At 54.2% G+C, this 19,598-nt stretch overlaps 1 protein-coding gene across 7 annotated transcripts in view; it reads left to right on the forward strand.

Moving 5' to 3' along the window:
- The window catches only part of SEPTIN9 (septin 9), a 164,815-nt gene that overhangs the window by 133,608 nt on the left and 11,609 nt on the right, over positions 1-19,598 (forward strand). For all 7 annotated transcript variants that reach the window (XM_059997169.1, XM_059997170.1, XM_059997174.2 and 4 more), the window contains one exon: positions 17,493-17,684. In XM_059997169.1, coding sequence (XP_059853152.1) covers positions 17,493-17,684 — 192 coding nt within the window. The remainder of the gene's footprint in view (positions 1-17,492; positions 17,685-19,598) is intronic.

Raw genomic sequence — 19,598 nt, forward strand, 5'->3', positions numbered from 1 at the left:
CCTGTCCACTTCACATAGGGGACCCACTGCTCGCCAAAGCCCCGGCCAGGCAGGCCAGGCCAGCTGCAGCATGGGTGCAGCGTGGCTGAGGTTTCAGAGTCAGCACAGAGCCCAGGGCGGGTCCAGGTGTTCGGGCCTGAGCCCCCTGCACACCAGCCCCGCCTGCCTCAAGCTTCTGGGAGAGACCCCACGTGCCTTGAAGCCCCAGTTAGGGGTGGGTGAGGAAGGTGGTAGGGATTAGGGACCACCCAGTCTCCCCACCCCAGTGGGCGCCCCCATCCCCCCACTGACTGTTTCCTGAGCAAAATGTCCTGAATGGGCAGGAGCTGTCCCAGGATGTCCATCCATCCTTCCGCTGAGGTGCTTTGTGGCTGCAGAAGGAGGACGGAAACCGGAAATTGTTCACATCTCATTCACACGCTGCTACACACTGAAAGCCGAATGAGGGGGAAGCCCATGGGAAAGGGTGCAGGCCAGCACTGCGGGAACCTCGCGGAGGGGCCAGGGCTGGAGAGGCGCCACCTGGATTGACCCGGGAGCGGTGGCCGGCCCCGCGATGCTCTGGGAAGAGAGGAGGGCAGGAGGAAAGGGCAGTGAGCTCACCTTTCATTCATTCATTCATTCATTCAACATCTTACTTACTGGGCGCTCGAATGTGTAAGGTTTTGTGAGCAGCAAAGGAGACAGACCCAGGCGTTCAGCAGAGGAGGATAAAATCTTCAATTTCAAGTTGTGCGCAGGGCCACTCCGGAAGAGAACCACGGGACCCAGCGGGAGCCCCCCTGAGCAGTGCTGGGGGAGAACCTCTCTGAGGAACCTTGTTTGAGCCGCAGAAAGGAGCCAGGGAGACGGTGCACATATCAAAACTGGAGAGGTGGGCATGTGCTTGTATTTTATTAGCAAATTAGAGCATTTACAGTGCCAGGCACCATTCTCTGTGCTTTGTAAGTATCTGGTTTGGTCCTCATAGTACTCTTACGAGGCAAGTATTGTTATCCCATCTCACACACAAGAAAATTGAGGCACAGAGAGGTTAAGTTACTTGCTCAGGGTCACACAGGGAGTCTGGGATGGAACAGGATCCCAGCCCCAGGATCCTGGGGCCTCGGGATCTTGTGTTTTCCCAGGTGCAGGGAGAACTAGTTAGGATTTCAAGCCAGGGGAATGATGCAATTAATTTCTTTTAAACAGGCCTTCCTGGTGCTTTGAGAGGTTGGACTGCGGGGGAGGGTAGTTGATGGCGATGGTTTGGATGGTGGGAGCCATGGAGGGAGGGAGGCAGGGCGACTGCCTGCAAGATGTGTGTTGGATTCGGATTGATAGGACTTCGGGGTGGATGATTGGATCTGGGGAGATGGAAGCGGCGGGGGGACCAAGGCTGGCCCCTGGATTTCTAGCTGTCATAAATGGATGCATGGAGATGCCATTACTCACAGGGGAGGGGGTGGGGTGGGGAGGGTAGGCTCGAGGTCCAGAGTTCAGTCTGGGGCATGTTCGGTGGGAGACATCTAGACTTCCCTAGGGCAGGGGCCACAGGTACCCAGTTCTGGGCAGGGGGCCTGCCATAGCGGGACGTCTCTGCTGAGTCATGATGGACTCAGGGGACCGGTCAGGTTGGCACTGGTGTATGAATCTGGACAGAGTTTGGCATTCGATGCCCAGAGGATGGGCGATAGGTAGAGGAGGAGCCAGCGAGGCAGCTGGGAACCGATAACCAGAGACAGAGGAGAATCAGCAGAGGAAAAGCTGGGCCGTCAGGGCTGCATCCCTGCGAGTTGGGGTGAGGGGTGACCCCTGTGCGTTTGCTCTTCAGAGCGTGGGCGGCTCCATCTGGCCAGAGCCCCAAGCCCAGAGATGCACCCAAGCTTCACGCACAGCGGGGGCCGCACGGGCCGCAGGCAGCTGGGCCCTTCCTGCTTCGCTCTGGTGTCCGACCCGCAGGGGGCTCAGGGGTGTCTGTGCACCCTGCCCGCAGCCAGCTTCTCCCCCGGGCAGTGGTTCAGGGGTGATGAGCGTGTCTCCCAAGGGGTGTCCAGGCAGCTGTCCACACACACTGCTTTCTTCTGGAGTGAGCCTGGGGTAGGCGGAGGTGTGTGTCTCTGAGGCTGCTTGGATAGGCGGGCCATCCATCCTCACCCTCACCTCAGAGAGCGTTTGAAGTTGTGGCTTAGGGTGTGTCCTAAGATTTCACAGGCCTGCTCTGGCGCATCCGCTCCCCTGAGTGGCTCCCTTGGGAGAACAGGGGCTCAAGGTTGTGTGGGGCGGGGAGCAGTGGGGTCTTCCCGCTAGGCAGGGCTCTGAGCAGCCCTGCAGGCAGGTGGGCACAGTCCAGGTGGGCTGTCTGCAGAGCGCACGCGGAGGGAGCCATGTCAGGGGCCTTGCAGGTTCCCAGGCCATGAGCACACTTCCTGACCTGCTGCCCGGAGTTGGCCGGGGTGGTGGTGGTGGTGGGGGGACATGACTCCAGCTCCCCCCAGGTCACATCAGCCCGGAGCTGGGGCTGCCATTGGATGGCTGACATCGTTCTAAATGGTCCAGAGCTGCTGACCCTTCGTTTCTTCCCCCCCCACAACCTTCCCAGACCCTCCAGCCAGTGATACGAAGTGTCCTGCCTCCTTAAAGGGTCATGGGTCAGGCTTCCACTCCTGTCCCAGGAATTCCCCCCTCCCCGCTTGTCCCCCTCCCTGGCCCTGCCTTTAGCCCCTGCCTCTCTGAAGGGACCAGGGCCCGGGGAGACCTTAGGCAGCATCCCGGAGCCTGAGTGGACGGATCTGCACAGGAGAAGGGCATTGCTTGATACCTTTGAGGGGAAAAGCTCTTTTCCTACTTAGCCCCTGGCAGCGGGACGCCCTGTTGCACCCCAGAGACCCCTGTCTAGTTCGTGTTATTTTAAATGATCTCATCAGTTGCGGGAGGTGGAGCCTCCAGCGCCCCCAGCCTCCCCAGCCATGGAGCTCTGGTGTGCATCTGCTGACAGTCCTGCTGATAGCAGAGGGGGCTGGGGGAGGGATGCTCTGCCCCTCCCCCCCCAGGGGGACATCCCTGATAAGAGGAAATTCCACCCTGTGACAAATGGCTACTTTCCACCCATCAGAGGGGGGAGATCTTTTCTTTCTCTCTTTAACTTGGCAAGCATTTGCCAAGAATCAACGGAGGAATCTCTGTGGCCGGCCGCTTTGGACGCGGTGGGCGGGCTGGCCAGGGCCAGATTCTGGGTTTGCCTTGGGGCAGGGGCCCATCACGCTGGAAGGTTCCCTGGGGTGGGAGGCGGCTCAGGGGCACATTCCCTGATCCTGCGAGGTGAGTGGGCGGTGGAACAGGAAACGAAAGATAAATCCCTTGACACAGGAAGTCGGAGGCCTCTTCCCTGGCCTTCACTGCAGGCCGCTTTTTAGGAAGTGAATGGGATGGAGTGCAGGTTGGAGCCTGCTCTGACCAAAGATTGATGTCTCAATAGGCCGCTGAGCCCGGGTGAGGAGCTCTGCTGGAAGAGGAGGCGGGAGGCGGGCTGGAAATGAGAGAACAGAAGGGGCCTCTTCCAGAAGGGGGGCGGGCTCGGAGTTGGACGCTGTCCAAATCTGGCTCTAAAGACCGACGCCAATTGAAACCGTGTTGGCAGAAATGAAGAGCTGCTTGAGATTCTTTCCTGGACAAAAGAGAAGAAGTTTGCTTCAAAGGGTTTGGCGAGAGAAAGGGGCAGGCAGTAAGAGTGGAGAACGCCCCCCTCCAGGACTTTGGGGCGCCCTGGGCCCCTGAATGAATAGAATCGGGTGAGAACGGCGCTGTTCCTGCCGTGACCTCTCCCAGGTCCTGCAAAGGGCGCAGGGTCGTGGGAACTCTTTCCACCCAATCTCTCCTCACACAGAAACCGTAAAACTGCAGTTTCATGTTGGGTCTCCTCTTGGGAAAGAGCTGGGGCTCCAGCGGGGAGAGATGCAGCCCTTGCATTTGCAGAACCCTGGCTTTCTCTGCAGAGGCCTTCACCTTTGTGCTGGATTTCTAAGCTGGGTTTCAGGCCAGAGGGCAAAGTCTCAGATTTCTGTCCTCACGCTTACGCATCAGACTTAGGGGAGACGCTTCCTGCCCTGTACAAAGTGTGAAGTGTAATTCGATTTGGAATTAGTTACCAAATTAGATGAGCCATGTGCACTTTAAAAATTCACACCTTGATCCTCGACTGCACAAATTTGCAAAATTCGGTCGTTTATAGTCAGTGTTTCCATCTTTAGAAGGGAACAGGAAGTTCCCGTGACATTTATGGGGAGTTTGTAGTGGCTTGGCTGGCTTAACAGGGACACAAGGAAAAGCGGAATCCGGTAAATGGGAAAGGATTCTGTTTCAAAGCCCTGCAGAGAATGGCACCCCTTACATCCCTGAGCCACCCCCACCCCACCCCTCCCCCCACCCCTCCCCCCACCCCTCCCCCACCCCCACCCCCGCTCGCAGCTTTCTCCTCGGGCTCAGGGATGGAGACCCGCTGTTCATAGCCTCTTTTCCCGCCTTTGATTGTTTTTTAAATTTTTTATTATTTAAAAATATTTTTTTTTGGCTGTGGCACGTGGCTTGTGGAATCTTAGTTCCTTGACCAGGGATCAAACTCATGCCCCCTGCAGTGGAAGCTCAGAGTCCTAACCACTGGACCGCCATGGGATTCCCTGATTTTTTTTTAAAATAAATTTATTTATTTATTTACTGATTTATTTTTGGCTGCATTGGTCTTCATTGCTGCGTGCAGGCTTTCTCTAGTTGCGGCGAGTGGGGGCTACTTTTCGTTGCGGTGTGCAGGCTTCTCATTGTGGTGGCTTCTCTTGTCGCCAAGCCGGGGCCCTAGGCACGTGGGCTTCAGTGATTGTGGCTCGCGGGCTCTGGAGCACAGGCTCAGTAGTTGTGGCGCACGGGCTTAGTTGCACCGTGGCATGTGGGATCTTCCCGGACCAGGGCTCGAACCTGTGTCTCCTGCATTGGCAGGTGGGTTCTTAACCACTGCACCACCAAGGAAGTCCCTCCCTGATCATTTTTTTAAACTCTTTCTCACCCTTCTCTCACCATGGAACCCAGAACATCTTTGTATGTTGAGAAGTTCAATTCAGAGATAATGTGATTAAATTCTAAGTTCTCATTAGACCAAATTAATTTCATCAAGAAAGCTAGGGTGGGCTTCCCTGGTGGCGCAGCGGTTAAGAATCCGCCTGCCAGTGCAGGGGACACAGGTTCGTGCCTTGGTCAGGGAAGGTCCCACACGCCACGGAGCAACTAAGCTCGTGTGCCACAACTACTGAGCCTGTGCTCTGGAGCCCGTGCTCCACAACAAGAGAAGCCACCGCAATGAAGAGTAGCCCCCGCTCGCCGTAACTAGAGAAAGCCCGCCTGCAGCAACAAAGACCCAACGTAGCCAAAAACAAATAAAAATAAAATAGAAAAATAATAAAATAAAAGAAAGCTAGAGGTTCTTTGATGAATCCCCCCAGATTGTCCAAATTTATTTGCATGTGTCTGTCTTCATGTGTATTTTTTTTTTAGGGAGAGTGTCCTTACCTTTCAACAGCTTCTAAAACAGGTTTGTGATACATACACAAAAGTCCTGAATTGCTGTGCCAGACTGGCTTCCTTGCATGTAAGGGACTACTGTGAATCTGCCTGGAAGTTTTAGGCTGATAAACATTTGAATAAATGAACTTCATGTTCCTATGTGCCACCACAGTTTTCATTCAGACTGATTTTAAGCCTATAGTGTTTTCTTTTTGTTTGTTACTAAGTAATAGGTACTCAATAAATATTTGTTGAATGAATCATTGTTGTGGTCCTGGTCCACCAGGACCCCAGGATCTTTTTCAACCATTATCGTTTATAGCCATTTTTAAAAATGGAAGTATTGTTGATGTACAATATTATATAAATTACAGGTGTACAATATAGTGATTCAGTTTTTAAAGGTTATACTCCATTTATAGTTATAAAATATTGGCTGTATTCCCTGTGTTGTACAATATATCCTTGTAGCTTATTTTATATGTAAGAGTTTGTACCTCTTAATCCCCTACCCCATCTTGTCCCTCCCCCTTTCTTCTCCCCACTGGTAGCCACTGGTTTCTTCTCTATATCTGTTTCTGCTTCTTTTTTGTTATATTCACTAGTTTGTTGTATATTTAGATTCCACATTTAAGTGATATCATACATTATTTGTCTTTCTCTGTCTGACTTATTTCACTTAACATAATACCTTCCAAGTCCATCCATGTTGTTGCAAATGGCAAAATTTCGTTCTTTTTTGTGACTGAGTAGTATTCCATTTTGTGTGTGTGTGTGTGTGTGTGTGTGTGTGTGTGTGTGTGTGTACACACATACATATGCACCACATCTTCTTTATCCATTCATTTGTTAATGGACACTTAGGTTGCTTCCATATCTTGGCAGTTGTAAATAATGCTGCTATGAACACTGGGGTGCATGTATCTTTTTGAATTAGTGTTTTTGATTTTTTCAGATATATACCCAGGAGCGGAATTGCTGGGTCATATGATAGTTCTATTTTTAGTTTTTCAAGAAACCTCCACACTGTTTTCCACAGTGGCTGCACCGGTTTACATTCCCATGAACAGTGTATAAGCGTTCCTTTTTGTCCACATCCTTGCCAACATTCGTTATTTGTGTTCCTCTTGATGATAGCCATTCTGACAGGTGTGAGGTGGTATCTCACTGTGGTTTTGATTTGCATTTCCCTGATGATTAGTGATGTTGAGCATCTTTTCCTCTGCCTGTTGGCCATCTGCATTTCCTCTTTGGAAAAATGTCTATTCAGTTCTTCTGCCTATTTTTTAATCAGGTTTTTTTTTAAATGTTGAATTATATGAGCTGTTTGTATATGTTGGATATTAATCCCTTATATGTCATTATCATTTGCAAATATTTTCTCCCATTCAGTTGATTATCTTTTCATTTTTTTTTTTTTGATGGTTTCCTTTGCTGTGCAAAAGCTTTTAAGTTTAATTAGGTCTCATTTGTTTACTTTTGCTTTATTTCCTTTACTTTAGGAGATGAATCCAGAAAAACATTGCTACCATTTATGTCAAAGAATGTTTGGCCTGTGTTTTCCTCTAGGACTTTTATGGTTTCCGGTCTTTTAGGCCCTTAATCCATTTTGAGTCATTTCTGTATATGGTGTGAGAGAATATTCTAATTTCATTCTTTTACATGTAGCTGTCCAGTTTTCCCAGCACCACTTATTGAAGAGACTCTATACCCCATTGTATATTCTTGCCTCCTTTGTTGTAGATTAATTGACCATAAGTGTGTGGGTTTATTTCTGGGCTCTCTATTCTGTTCCATTGATCTATGTGTCTGTTTTTATGCCAGTATGGTACTGCTTTGATGACTGTAGCTTTGTAGTATAGTCTGAAGTCAGGGAGTGTGATTCCTCCAGCTCTGTTCTTCTTTCTCAAGATTGTTATTATAGCCGTATCTTTGACATCTTCTCCAGGGCAGTTTCTTCTCCAAGGTCTACCCGCCTCTGTACGTGTGTCTGGTTTCCAGACCCATCGCTGTCCTGTTCTCTTTTGTTCACCCACATTTCCTGAGCTGGTTAATAACAGTGTCTCCGTCAACTTAGTCACTTGTACGAGAAGTGGGGAGTCATCTTTGAGGCCCCTGGGTGTTTTGTCAGTTCTAGCTGGGGCCTTGTGGAGGTGGAGGTTTAGGATGAGGATGGACATTTTGATACGTGCTTGGCATCAGTCCACCTGGAACCTCTGGCTGGGGCACCAGGTGTGTGGGCCTCTGATGTGCCAGGGTTTGCCTTCATCAGCACCGGTGTCTTGAGGGAGCTGTAGGTAATCCTGAGAGGGCCCTGGAATCCTGGACCCCATGCTGAGTCTGGCGGCTGGAGTTGAAGCTTGGCCTGCCAGGCTTGGCCTGCAGGCTCCTTTTCTCAGGAGTTTATGGAGACTAAGATGCTAATGCACTCAACAGGCCTTTCCAGATGGCTGGGTGGGATCCCCTCCCAGCAGCTCCTGGGGAGAGCACCCAAAGGAAGGAAGCGCTGGAGCCCTGAGGCCTCAGAGCGCTACCCCAGCACCTGGCACTTTCTGGGTCTTTGCTCTAGGAAACCTATACTTCTTTTAGCCTTTTCTTGGCCTGTGGAGTCACCCTGCCTGCCATTCACTAGCTCTGTGACCATAATAAGTGACAAAAGCACTGTAGGCCTCAGTTTCCTCATCTGTGAAATGGGGAAACTAACAATACCTGACGTATAGGGTTGTCGTGATGTTCCCTAAGTTGGTGCACGGAAGGCATTTAGAATAGCGCCTGGTGCAAGCAAGCCCAGCAAACGCTGGCTGTTGTGATTTGCGTCATTCCCTTGTTTGTTCGTTCGTTCGCTCAGCAAACATTTAATCTTGGACTTGCCACGTGCCAGGCCCTGCTCCGAATGTGGCAGCACAGGAGTGAGCATAATGGCTGAGGTTTGTGGCTTCGTGAATCTTACGTGGGGGGGACACGTGGTTAAAGTAAACCACACACATCACTGTTCGGTTATCTTTGTTTTTTTTTAATTTTTATTTATTTTTGGCTGCGTTGGGTCTTTGTTGCTGCATGTGGGCTTTCTCTAGTTGCGGTGAGCGGGGGCTACTCTTCGTTGTGGTGCACGGGCTTCTCATTGCAGTGGCTTCTCTTGTTGCGGAGCACGGCCTCTAGGCGCACAAGCTTCAGTAGTTGTGGCACGCAGGCTCAGTAGTTGTGGCTCGCGGGCTCTAGAGCGCAGGCTCAGTAGTTGTGGCACATGGGCTTAGTTGCTCCGTGGCATGTGGGATCTTCTCAGACCAGGGCTTGTACCCGTGTCCCCTGCATTGGCAGGCGGATTCTTAACCACTGTGCCACCAGGGAAGCCCTGTTCAGTTATCATTGTTGAGACTGTATAAAGTGGAGCGCAGGCCCAGCAAGAGAGCAGTGAGGCCAGCTAATCTGGGCGCCAGGCCGGGCCCTGCAGGCCTGTGCAGCACCCAGGGAGGTGGGAGGGAAGGAAGGGGCAGCTCTGGTCACTCTGTCCCCCTGGCACTTCCTCCATCAGGGACACGCCCATCTTTAAGAAGCCTCTTTGCAGGGGGCAGGGAGCATCTGCTGTCTGGTCCTGGCCATGGGCTCAGGTGCTCAGGTGGGGGCTGTGACTGTCCCCTCAGCCTGCAGTGCTGCCTTCCCCGTGGTCCCAGAGGGTGGACTCCAGGGCCGCTGGGGATGGGGGCCCCTCTGCTGTGTGCATAGCTGCCAGATGAAGCCGGGAGACTGCCTGGCTGCGAGGAGCACCTGGGCGAGGGTGGGACGGGGAAGGAAGGCTTCACTGAGGGCGGGGTACTGGCTGGAGACACAGTTTCCTGCACGAAGAGTACGTGGTGGTCGGCTCCCTAGGACCCCCATCATCAGACCTCTGAGTGGGTCCACCTGGATCTGCCTGGTGACACTGGCTTCTGTTGGGTGGCCTCGTGGGTGTCTGTAGACAGGTTGGCTCGGCCACTGTGGGCGGTGATTGAGCAAGGCCTGTGCGGGTGTTGGCGCCGGTGTGCCTGGGGAGGGGCGGGGTGAGATCAGGAGCCCTGAGCTGGCTTTACCCTGAGAGCTTTGTCCTGGGCTGTGTCCCTGCCTGTGACACGCGTACCACATGGCTGCCCCCTCTGGCTGGGCGGCCCAGGGGCCCTTTTGCTCCCATAGAGCCACCTCTGCACTGGGCAGATGGGGCCGATGCTCGGGGAGGATGGAACCTGTGGGGACGTTTCTGGGCCGCAGGACAAGCAGCAGGACGAACGGGGAGGGGGCGGGTGGAGAAGGGTGACCCCTGGGTGTTGCAGGCCTGCCATGCCGAGCCCCCTCCCACGGCCGCCTTGGGGCTGCGATGAAGCGTGAACCCCCCTGTGAGGCGTCGCACCCGGGAGCAGGCTCCTCTCTGGGCGGTACCTCCCAGCCAGACGTGTGTCCCACCGCCCCGGTCCCGGCGAGCCGCAGACAGCGATCCCCGCCCTGGGGGCAGGGGGAGAATTTCTCCCTTGGAGCAGAAGTCCGAAGCTGGCGCTGGTGACTTACAGCCCCCCACCGTCAACTCCTAGAACAGGCGGCCCAGCAGGCCCCTGTGGGGAAGGAGAGGGTGAGAGGTGGGCAGCCCCATCAGCGGCGGGACCAGATGCCACCAGCCTGTGGGGACAAGGGCTCCCCACCAGGGAGGCGGGCCTGGGCTCAAAATGGTGGCCTGCGGAGAGAAAGCGCCAAGGTTTCCTCTGGCTGGTCTGGACGTCCTTGCTGGGAGATGACGGGCTGCTTCCACGGCCGGACAGCACGGGGGGCGCGCAACAACCTCAGGCCTGAGTGGGGGCGTCTGGGCCTCAGCTGTCCTCCAGTCGTACCGCTGGCTGCTGGGCACTCCTGGGCACAGTGGGTTGTTTTCAATCCATCTCTACCGGCAGCGTCTTCGTTTTTGTCGTAACGTAACAGCTCATTGAGACATAATACCCACCCCATGCAATTCACCCACTGAGCGTGCGCGTCCGTGGCGCTTCTTCCCAATGTTGAAAAGCCGTCATCGTTACCTAGTTCCAGAGCGTGTTCATCACCCAAAAGGAAATCCCACAGGCATCATGGCGCAGCCCCTGGCAGCCGCGCATCCGCTCTCTGTCTCTTCTGGACATTTCATTTAAATGGCCTCATACCGTATGTGGCCTTTCACGTCTGGCTTCTTTCATTGTGCGTAACGTTTTCAAGGTTCATCTGTTGTAGCCTGTCAGGACATCAGTGCTTTTTTTTTTAATTTTTTTTTTTTTTGGAGTATGTTTAGTTTACAATGTTGTGTTCGTTTCTGGTGTACAGCAGAGGGATTCAGTTTTTACATAAATATATTCTTTAGCATATATATACGTTCTTTTTCAGATTCTTTTCCATTTTACTTTATTACAGGGTATCAAATATAATTCCCTGTGCTCTAAGGTACGACCTTGTTGTTTATCTATTTTATTTATTAGTCATTTGTATCTGCTAATCCCAAACTCCTAATTTATCCCTGCTTCCCTCCCCACCCTTTCCCCTTTGGTAACCATAAATTTGTTTTCTATGTTTATGTGTCTGTTTCTTTTTTGTAAATAAGTTAGTTCATTGTATCATTTTTTTAGATTCCACATAAAAGTGATATCATGATATTTGTCTTAGTCTGACTTACTTCACTTAGTGTGATAATCTCTAGGTCCATCCACGTTCCTGCAAATGGCATTATTTCATTCTTTTCTTATGGCTGAGTAGTATTCCATTGTATACATATGCCACGTATCCTTTATTCATTCATCTAAGACATCAGTGGGCTTTTTTTAACATCTTTATTGGAGTATAATTGCTTTACAATGGTGTGTTAGTTTCTGCTGTATAACAAAGTGAATCAGCTATACATATACATACATCCCCATATCTCCTCCCTCTTGCGTCTCCCTCCCACCCCTCTAGGTGGTCGCAAAGCACCGAGCTGATCTCCCTGTGCTATGCGGCTGCTTCCCACTAGCCATCTGTTTTACATTTGGTAGTGTATATATGTCAATGCCACTCTCTCACTTTGTCACAGTTTACCCTTCCCCCTCCCCATGTCCTTAAGTCCATTTGCGTCTTTATTCCTGTCCTGCCCCTGGGTTCTTCAGAACCTTTTTTTTTTTTAGATTCCATATATATGTATTAGCATACGGTATTTGTCTTTCTCTTTCTGACTTACTTCACTCTGTATGACAGATTCTAGGTCCATCCACGTCACTACAAATAACGCAATTTCATTTCTTTTTATGGCTGAGTAATATTCCATTGTATATATGTGCCACATCTTCTTTATCCATTCATCTGTCGATGGACACTTAGGTTGCTTCCATGTCCTGGCTATTGTAAATAGTGCTGCAGTGAACATTGTGGTACATGACTCTTTGAGTTACGGTTTTCTCTGGGTATATGCCCAGTAGTGGGATTGCTGGGTCATATGGTAGTTCTATTTTTAGTTTTTTAAGGAACCTCCATACTGTTCTCCATTTACATTGATAAACCCTCCAACAGTGTAGGAGGGTTCCCTTTTCTCCACACCCTCTCCAGCATTTATTTGTAGATTTTTTGGTGACGGCCATTCTGACCGGTGTAAGGTGATACCTCATTGCAGTTTGGGTTTGCATTTCTCTAATTACGCCAGTGCTTTTTATGACTCATATTCCATTGTGTGGGTTTACCACACTGTGTTTACCCTTTCATCTGTGGGTGGACCTTTTAGATATTTCTCGAAAAGCTACTTTTTGCCACTCCCTGGGCTAGGATTGGGGGTACCGCTGAGCGAGCCATGGCCTCGGGTTTGAGGAGATGGTGGGGTAGGAGCTGGGGGGGAGTGCAGGGCAGGCTGGAGGGACCTGCAAAGGACCACGTGGGGCCAGGACGAGAACCTGAGGCCCCTCCCTGGTTCCTGGCCTCGAAGCCTTCAGGGGGGCGCTGCACCTCACTTTGACTGCGGGATGACCGTGTCGCCTATTGTCCAAACTGCAGCCTTTCTGAGCACCACCTGGGTTCTGTTCATAATTAAGCTGGATACCAGAAAAATTGAAAGCAGGGACTCAGACACATGTCCACCCATGTTCATAGCAGTATCATGCATCATAGTCAAAAGGTGAAAACCACTTAAGCGCCCATGGACAGATGAATGGATAAACAATGAAGTACTATTCCGACGTAAAAAGGAACGAAATCGTGACACAGGCTGCAACAGGGAGGAACCTCGAGGACATTATGCTCAGTGAAAGAAGCCCGACACGAAAGGACAAATACAGCATGACTCCACTTTTCTGAGGTTCCTAGTGGAGCCTGATTCACAGAGACAGAACGTAGAACAGAGGCTCTAGGGGGAGGGGGGAGTTGGTGTTTGATGGGCTCAGAGCTGCTGTCCAGGATGATGAAGGCGTTTGGAGGTGGGTAGTGGTGGTGGTTACGTGCCATCCTGAATGTATTTAATGACGCGGACTCAAATACTTAACATGGTCAGAATGGTCAAGGTTGTACGTTGTGTCTGTTACTGCGGTAAAGAAAGTGATTAGGAAGTGGAGGGAAGGCGTAAACTGGCGTGTTAAGGTCACCACACACACCCCGACCCCAGGTGGTCACTTGGGCTTTTCTTCCCCAGAGGAGGGTGGTGCTGTGGTGGGCAGGGATGTTGCCCTGGGCCTGGGAGCCTGGGGAGAGAGCGACTGACCCAGAGTGGCCGACCCGGTGGAGCAGGGGTGAGGCTGCCCCAGGGGTCACCACCCCCACCACAAACCTACATTTCCTCCTCAGAGTGTGGCTCTGGGAAGGAGGGGATATGGTGGTCCACACACCAGCCCCCCACCCCACCATCCCCTTTCCCAAGGGGTTCCCAAGTAGGAGCAGTGAAAAGTAGCAGCAGCTCGTACTGTGTGACCTTGGATAAGTTACTTAACTTCTCTGAGCGTGAGTTTTCCACATTTAAAGACCAGGGCTCCCTCTTGCTCTACTTGCCTGAAGTGAGAGTCACCTTGGACATAAATGTGAAACCTCTTATTTTTCTGGTAAGAACTTCCCTTTCCTATTAATAGCATTTGACGAAGTTTGGGTGTGAAACAAAAACAGATAACAGGGCCATGGGGAAGAGGGTGAGGCCTCAGCCGCAGGCAGCTCACTGGAGGAGGTGGATTGGACACAGGTCTGGGGGGCGGGTCAGGAGGTGGCGTCTGGCCTTCGTGGAGGGTCTGCAGGCAGCCTGGGGCAGCACAGCCCTCCTCCCTGTGCTCCCCACCCCACGCTGAGGGGAGACTCCTAAGACCCCATTCATTCAGGAGTATTGGTTGAGTGTTCCCTCCTTGTGGGTCTCTGGAGGCTCAGTGGGAATCCATACATATCACTGCCATAGTCACTGGAGCTCACGGTCTGTGGGGGGACATGGATGTTAATCAAATATCGCAGGAGTGAATGTGAAGTTACAGGGCTGATTAAATTCAGTGAAGGTCTCAGGTTGGCCAGACCGCTTCCAATGCATTTCAGAAAAAAATCACTCTGGGGACCTCAGTTTCCTCATTTGTAAAATGAGTAGGTTGGACAAGAATTCTGTGCTGTCCAGCATAGTTGCCATCTGCCCTGTGTCATTCTTTATTTGAAATACATTAAAATTAAATTAAATAAAAAATTGTGATCCTCCGTTGGACCAGGTGCATTTCAAGCACGCCAGTCACATGTGAAAACAGTTGGTGATTCTCCAAAAAATTAAACATACGATTACCATTTGACCCAGCAATCCCACTTCTGGGTTTACACCCGAAAGGTTTGAAAGCAGGGTCTCGAGGAGATATTTGTACACCCATGTTCCCAGCAGCACTATTCACAGGAGCTGAAACATAGAAGCAACCCGAGTTATCCATCAAGGAACGAATGGGGAAGCAAACTGTGGTCCAGCCATACCGTGGAATATTACGCAGCCTTCAAAAGGAAGGAAATCCTGACACGCGCCACAACATGGATGAACCTTGAGGGCATTAAGCTCAGTGAAACAAGCCAGCCACAGAAAGACAGATACTGTATGACTCCACTTAACATGGGCTACCCAGAGTAGTTAAATTCGTAGAGACAGAAAGAAGGGGGACTGGGGGGTTCGTGCTTAATGAGGACAGTTTCAGTCTTGCAACACTCCTGATCTGCACACTTAAAATTGGTTAAGATGGTACATTTTGTGTTGTGTACATTTTATCACAATTTTTGAAAAGTCACACGTGGCTGCCACACTGGATGGTACTGGAGTCGCTGGTCTCCGCCGTCCCATCCAGCCGGCTGGAGCCCCGCGGGCCTGCAAGGGGTCGCACGCAGACAGCGTCTCTGGGCGAGCTGGCCTGCCAGGGCCTCTGCTCTCGCCTGCACGGTTCTGAAGGCAGACCCCAAAGCCTCCTGGCTGGGTGGGCATAGAGGGAGGGTCCCGCGTCTGTGGGCCATCTGGGTGGGCACAATTGGGGTTGCCCACCAGGGGGCCTCCCAGAGGAGGAGGGACCTTGCAGGAATGTACCCTCACCTGTGCAAAAGGCCAGGCCTTTCCCTCAGCGGGTGGGGTGGTGCTTGTCATGTTTTTATGATTATTTCTCAAGCAGGGCCCTGGTGGGCAGGATGTTTGCTTTGGTTTGAGTTTCTGCAGTGGTTGTTGGTGCCTGTGGAGGGGCCGGCTGGAGTCTCTCTCGCTCTGCTGCTCCCAGGGCCCGTGGAGGGAAGTGAGGGGGTTCAGGGGACGCCCCCCACCCCACCCCCTGTGCTGCTCGGGAGGGGGGGTGAGGGATGGAGGGAGATGTAGGGGTGGGGTGGGGGGCTGGCCCAGTCCCGGGCAGAATGGCTCCCAGACCCGCAGACAGATGGAAGCAATTTTCGGTCACGTGGGGCAGGGCTGAACTGCCGTCCTGAAAGACAAGGCCCCACGTCTGTCTCCAGGAAACAGCCCCAAAGCCACACGTTCAGGCCAGATGCAGCTCTGGTCTTTGTTTATTTAAAGATGCCGGAGCCCGGGGCAGAGTGTTTCTGAAGAGGGAACAGAGGCACAGGCCTTCCAGGCCATGCAGGGAGGAGGCCCGCGAATGGCGGTCGAACCCCCCCTGGGCCCTTCGCCTTTCCCTGGCCTAGGGCGGTGGTGGGGGTGGACCTGGAACTGAAGCCTCAAGCATCAGCCTGTTAGGAGAGATGCATGCGCCCCCTGGCAACCCCTGGCGCTTTTATCTGCGTTATGTTACTTGCTCAGCACCCCCATTGTGGGAAGCAGGAATGGCTGTGCTTGGTCAAGGGCAGAGGAGATGGGGAAGTTACTGGCTGACTTGAGGATGAACCAGCAACACCCCAATTTCTCGGATTTGTAAGCAAACGGTGCCCATCATCCTTCCTGTCTTACTGGCCTGGGCCTCGGCGTGGGAGGAGAGGGTGCTGGCCCCCATCTCGGCTCCTGAAGACAGATGTGGCTGCAGAGGTGCGAGCCTGGGGACGGGGTAGAGTCCGGTTTTTTCCCCGGGAAGTGGAAAGGCAGTTTATCTGAAAGCCCAGCAGTGACCTTCCTGACCTGGCGACCTGGGTCCTGCTGCTTCCTGGGGCAGGGTCGGAGGGGGTGGGCAGGAGGGCACGTTTGGGAAGGCTGCTTGCCCACCCTGGCGGTGGGGCACGCCCCCTGGAGCATGGGGCACCCGGAGCCGATGCGCAGGGAACCGACAGCTTCTCCCCAAGAGCTGGCGGGAGGGGCTCGCGGGGCCGGGGGAGGCATCTGGATTCGCTGTGTGGTCGCTTCCCATGAGCTCAGGGTGCCCCAAGAGGAGAGACGGTGATCCTTCCTGGGAGGTAGGATGAAGCCAAAAATGCTTCTTAGTGGGAAGAGCTTGGACCCAAGGGGGCAGGGAAGGGGAGCTGGGGGGCCAGCCGGGGAGGGTGTGGCCTGGGCATGTGCCACGTTGGGGGCTCAGTGGGACGCGGCCAAAGTGCTCCACCCGGACCCTGGTGGGGACCCTGCACTGTCCTGAGCGCCCTGACCAGCCCTGCTGGCCGGGTGCACCTCAGGTCCCCACTGGGGGGCTTCTGGGGGGCATCCCCCCACCCCCAGACCTCCAACCTGGGCATGTGGATTCTTGAGGGCAGCACGGGAGGAAAGGAGGAAGGCTCTAACCTGTAGACCGCAGAAGCTTGAGGTATTTCGAGCAGCTCAGCCCGTCCGCAGACATGAAAGCAAAACCTCCTGGCCTGTGGGTGTGAGGCCCACAGGTGCTGGGCGGCCAGAGAGAAGACGGCCACCTGGACCTAGTCCGAGGAGGGGGGAGGCGGGGGTGCTGCCCGGGGCCCTCCCCTTCCTGCCGTCTCCAGGAACGCTGGGCCTGGAGGAGCCAGCCCTGCATCCAGGCCCTCCCGCCTCGAAAGAACGCCCCTCGTCCCAGCACTCCTGCCGCTCCAGGGCTACTGGCTGGTACCTGGGACTGAGCCAGTGCCGACCCCCTCCATCCTTCCTTCAGAGGGCTGTCCTCTCCTTTGTCCTGGCTCATGGGTTCACCCAAACTGGCTGTTTGACCCCTGGGGCCCCTTCGGCCATCAGGCTGCAGCAGGTGTTGGGGCCAAAGGTGAAGGAGATGGGGGGGCCCACCTGGGTGCCCCGGGCAGGGCAGGAGGGTGGGGGGCAAAGAGCGCTCCCCGCCGTGCGCAGGCTAGTTCTCCTGGGTGCAGCTCAGGTGAGATAGAGGAGGGTTCAGGGGTCAGCCCTGCCCTGGAGGGGAGGGCCCCAGCCTAGGCAGGGCTGGCGGCTTCAGATCTGGAGTGAGGCTCTGTGGGCCAAGCTGAGTGGCTGCAGGACAACCTGGGCCTCCGGCTCCAGCTCCGGGGCATTTCTCAGGGGTCTCCCGGGCAGCTGAGCCTCAGTTTCCCCGCCTGAGGATGTGGGGGCTTGGAAGACACCTGCACGTGCCCCCTGTGACCCCCTAACGCGCCCGCTCGTCGTCCCGCAGCCACCGAGGCAGCTCCCGGCAGCGTTGGCGACATGGCCGACACCCCCAGAGACGCCGGGCTCAAGCAGCCGCCCGCGCAGAGGAATGAGAAGGCCCCCGTGGACTTCGGCTACGTGGGGATCGACTCCATCCTGGAGCAGATGCGCAGGAAGGCCATGAAGCAGGGCTTCGAGTTCAACATCATGGTGGTCGGTGAGTCCCCGGTCCCCACCACTGCTCAGCCTGCCCCCGGGCCAGCCACACAGGCTCCGGGGCATCTTCTCTTGTAAAACGGGGGCGACAGACCTGGCCTGCAGGACAGATTGCGAGTGGCGTTGTGTGTGTGTACGCGTGCCTGCCAGGAGGGTCTCAGCTTCCATCAGCTCCTCAGCAGGGCCTCTGCCCATTACGTTAAGAACCCCGGAGACAGCTCGGCCCCGGGCTGGGCAGGGGCTCAGGAGACGGCAGCTCTCTGACCAGTGGCCTCCACCTTCTGCTTTTACCTTCTGCTGAGGCATCCCCATCGCTGTGGCTCAAGCCCTGGGTGGGCTGTGACCCCCGCACCCAGCAGGCCTGGCTGGAGGCCCCTCTGCGGCCTCTGCAGAGCTGGATGGATGGTCACGGGGAGGGGGTGGTCATTGATCAGCCCGGCCCAGACAGGGTTAGGGGGGCTCGGCTGGGGGAACAGTGGGCAGCCCTTGTTCCCGAAGACTCTCAGGTCCTGTTCAGTCCTCACAGTAACCCTGTGAAGGGAGCACCCATTTTACAGGCGGGCATGATGAGGTCATTCAGCTCACAATCCGGGCCCCACACCTCCGCCCTCCTTCCCACAGCAGTGCCCCCGCAGAAGATGCAGCCAGGGTGGAAGGGCGCCTGTGGGGGGGGTCTGCAGACAGGGGGAGAATCCCAGCCTTGCCCCTGCTGAGCTGCCTGATGCTTGCCCAGACTTCCCTGGGGTTTGTCTCAGCCTCAGTTTCCTCATCCATAAAATGGGATAGTCCTGGCCCCCAAGGGCCAGGAGGGGCACATGGGAGAACATGTTCGGTCCCTGGCATGGTCATGGGCACTCAAGAAGATTTCAGAAGCAATTATGAGGATGGTGGTAATAAAAATAATAATTACAGGATAAACTTTATAATATCCTGGTTGGCATCTCCCAGGTGTCAGGGGCCATGGCTGGAATATTGGATGTAGCCCCTGGCCTGAGCTTGGTGGGGACACAAAACCATCGGGCAGAAGGGGAGATGGTGGAGGAGGAGGGCCAGTCCTCAGGCTGGTAAACAGCTCAGGCCAGGGATTCCCGACGCCACCCTCTGGGGGATTCACACTTTTCCTTGAAAGGTTATCAAAGTTGGAAAATCAGTGTGATTTAATTTTTAAAAATAACTTTGGTTACCATGGCCTAAGGCCAGCTCAGCGCAGAGGCAAAGTGATGGGGCTGCCAGTCTGGAGTGTGTGAGCCTGTGCGCATGCGGGTGTGTGCATGTGTGTGCATGCGGGTACGTGCATGTGTGTGCACGTGTGCATGGTGCTGGGGTGTGCCCGGTGCGTAGTAGGCATCTTATAAGCGTCAGTGGCTATTGCCGCTATTAACCCCCGATGTGGAAGGTCCTGGCCGGGGCCGTGGAGCTGGACTGCTGCTTCTAATCCTCAGTCTGGACTTGGCCTCAGTTTTCCTCATCTGTCTGATGGGCTAATGACAGCACCTGCTTGTGAGGGTTAAACTGCCGCTCTTAGGACAGTGCCTGGCGCACAGCGAGGGCTGCGTGGGCGAGATGTGGGGCAGCAGCAGCGAGGCGGACCCTAGGTTCAGGGTGATTTAGAGCAGGAGGGGGGGCCTTCCAGTCACGACTGAGTCCAGGTCCCCTCCCTGTTGTGCCCTCTGCCCTCGTTCTTCTTGCTGTAGGAGGGGACTGTGGGTGACGTGAGGTTTGGGCTCACAGCCAGGCCAGAATCGCTGCTGGGGCCACACTGGGGGGCGGCTGATGCCCCCGGGGCTCACTGGCCCCTCGGCCCCTCAGCTGCCAGGTCTGCTGATGTGGGCACTGGTTAGCGCTGTCCCTGCCCTTGGCAGTGAGGCAGAGCTGCGCAGCGTCCAGGGGCCCGGTCAGGCCTCCTGTGCCAGGA

Source organism: Delphinus delphis, chromosome 19 (assembly GCF_949987515.2).
Source record: "Delphinus delphis chromosome 19, mDelDel1.2, whole genome shotgun sequence".
Lineage (NCBI taxonomy): Eukaryota > Metazoa > Chordata > Mammalia > Artiodactyla > Delphinidae > Delphinus > Delphinus delphis.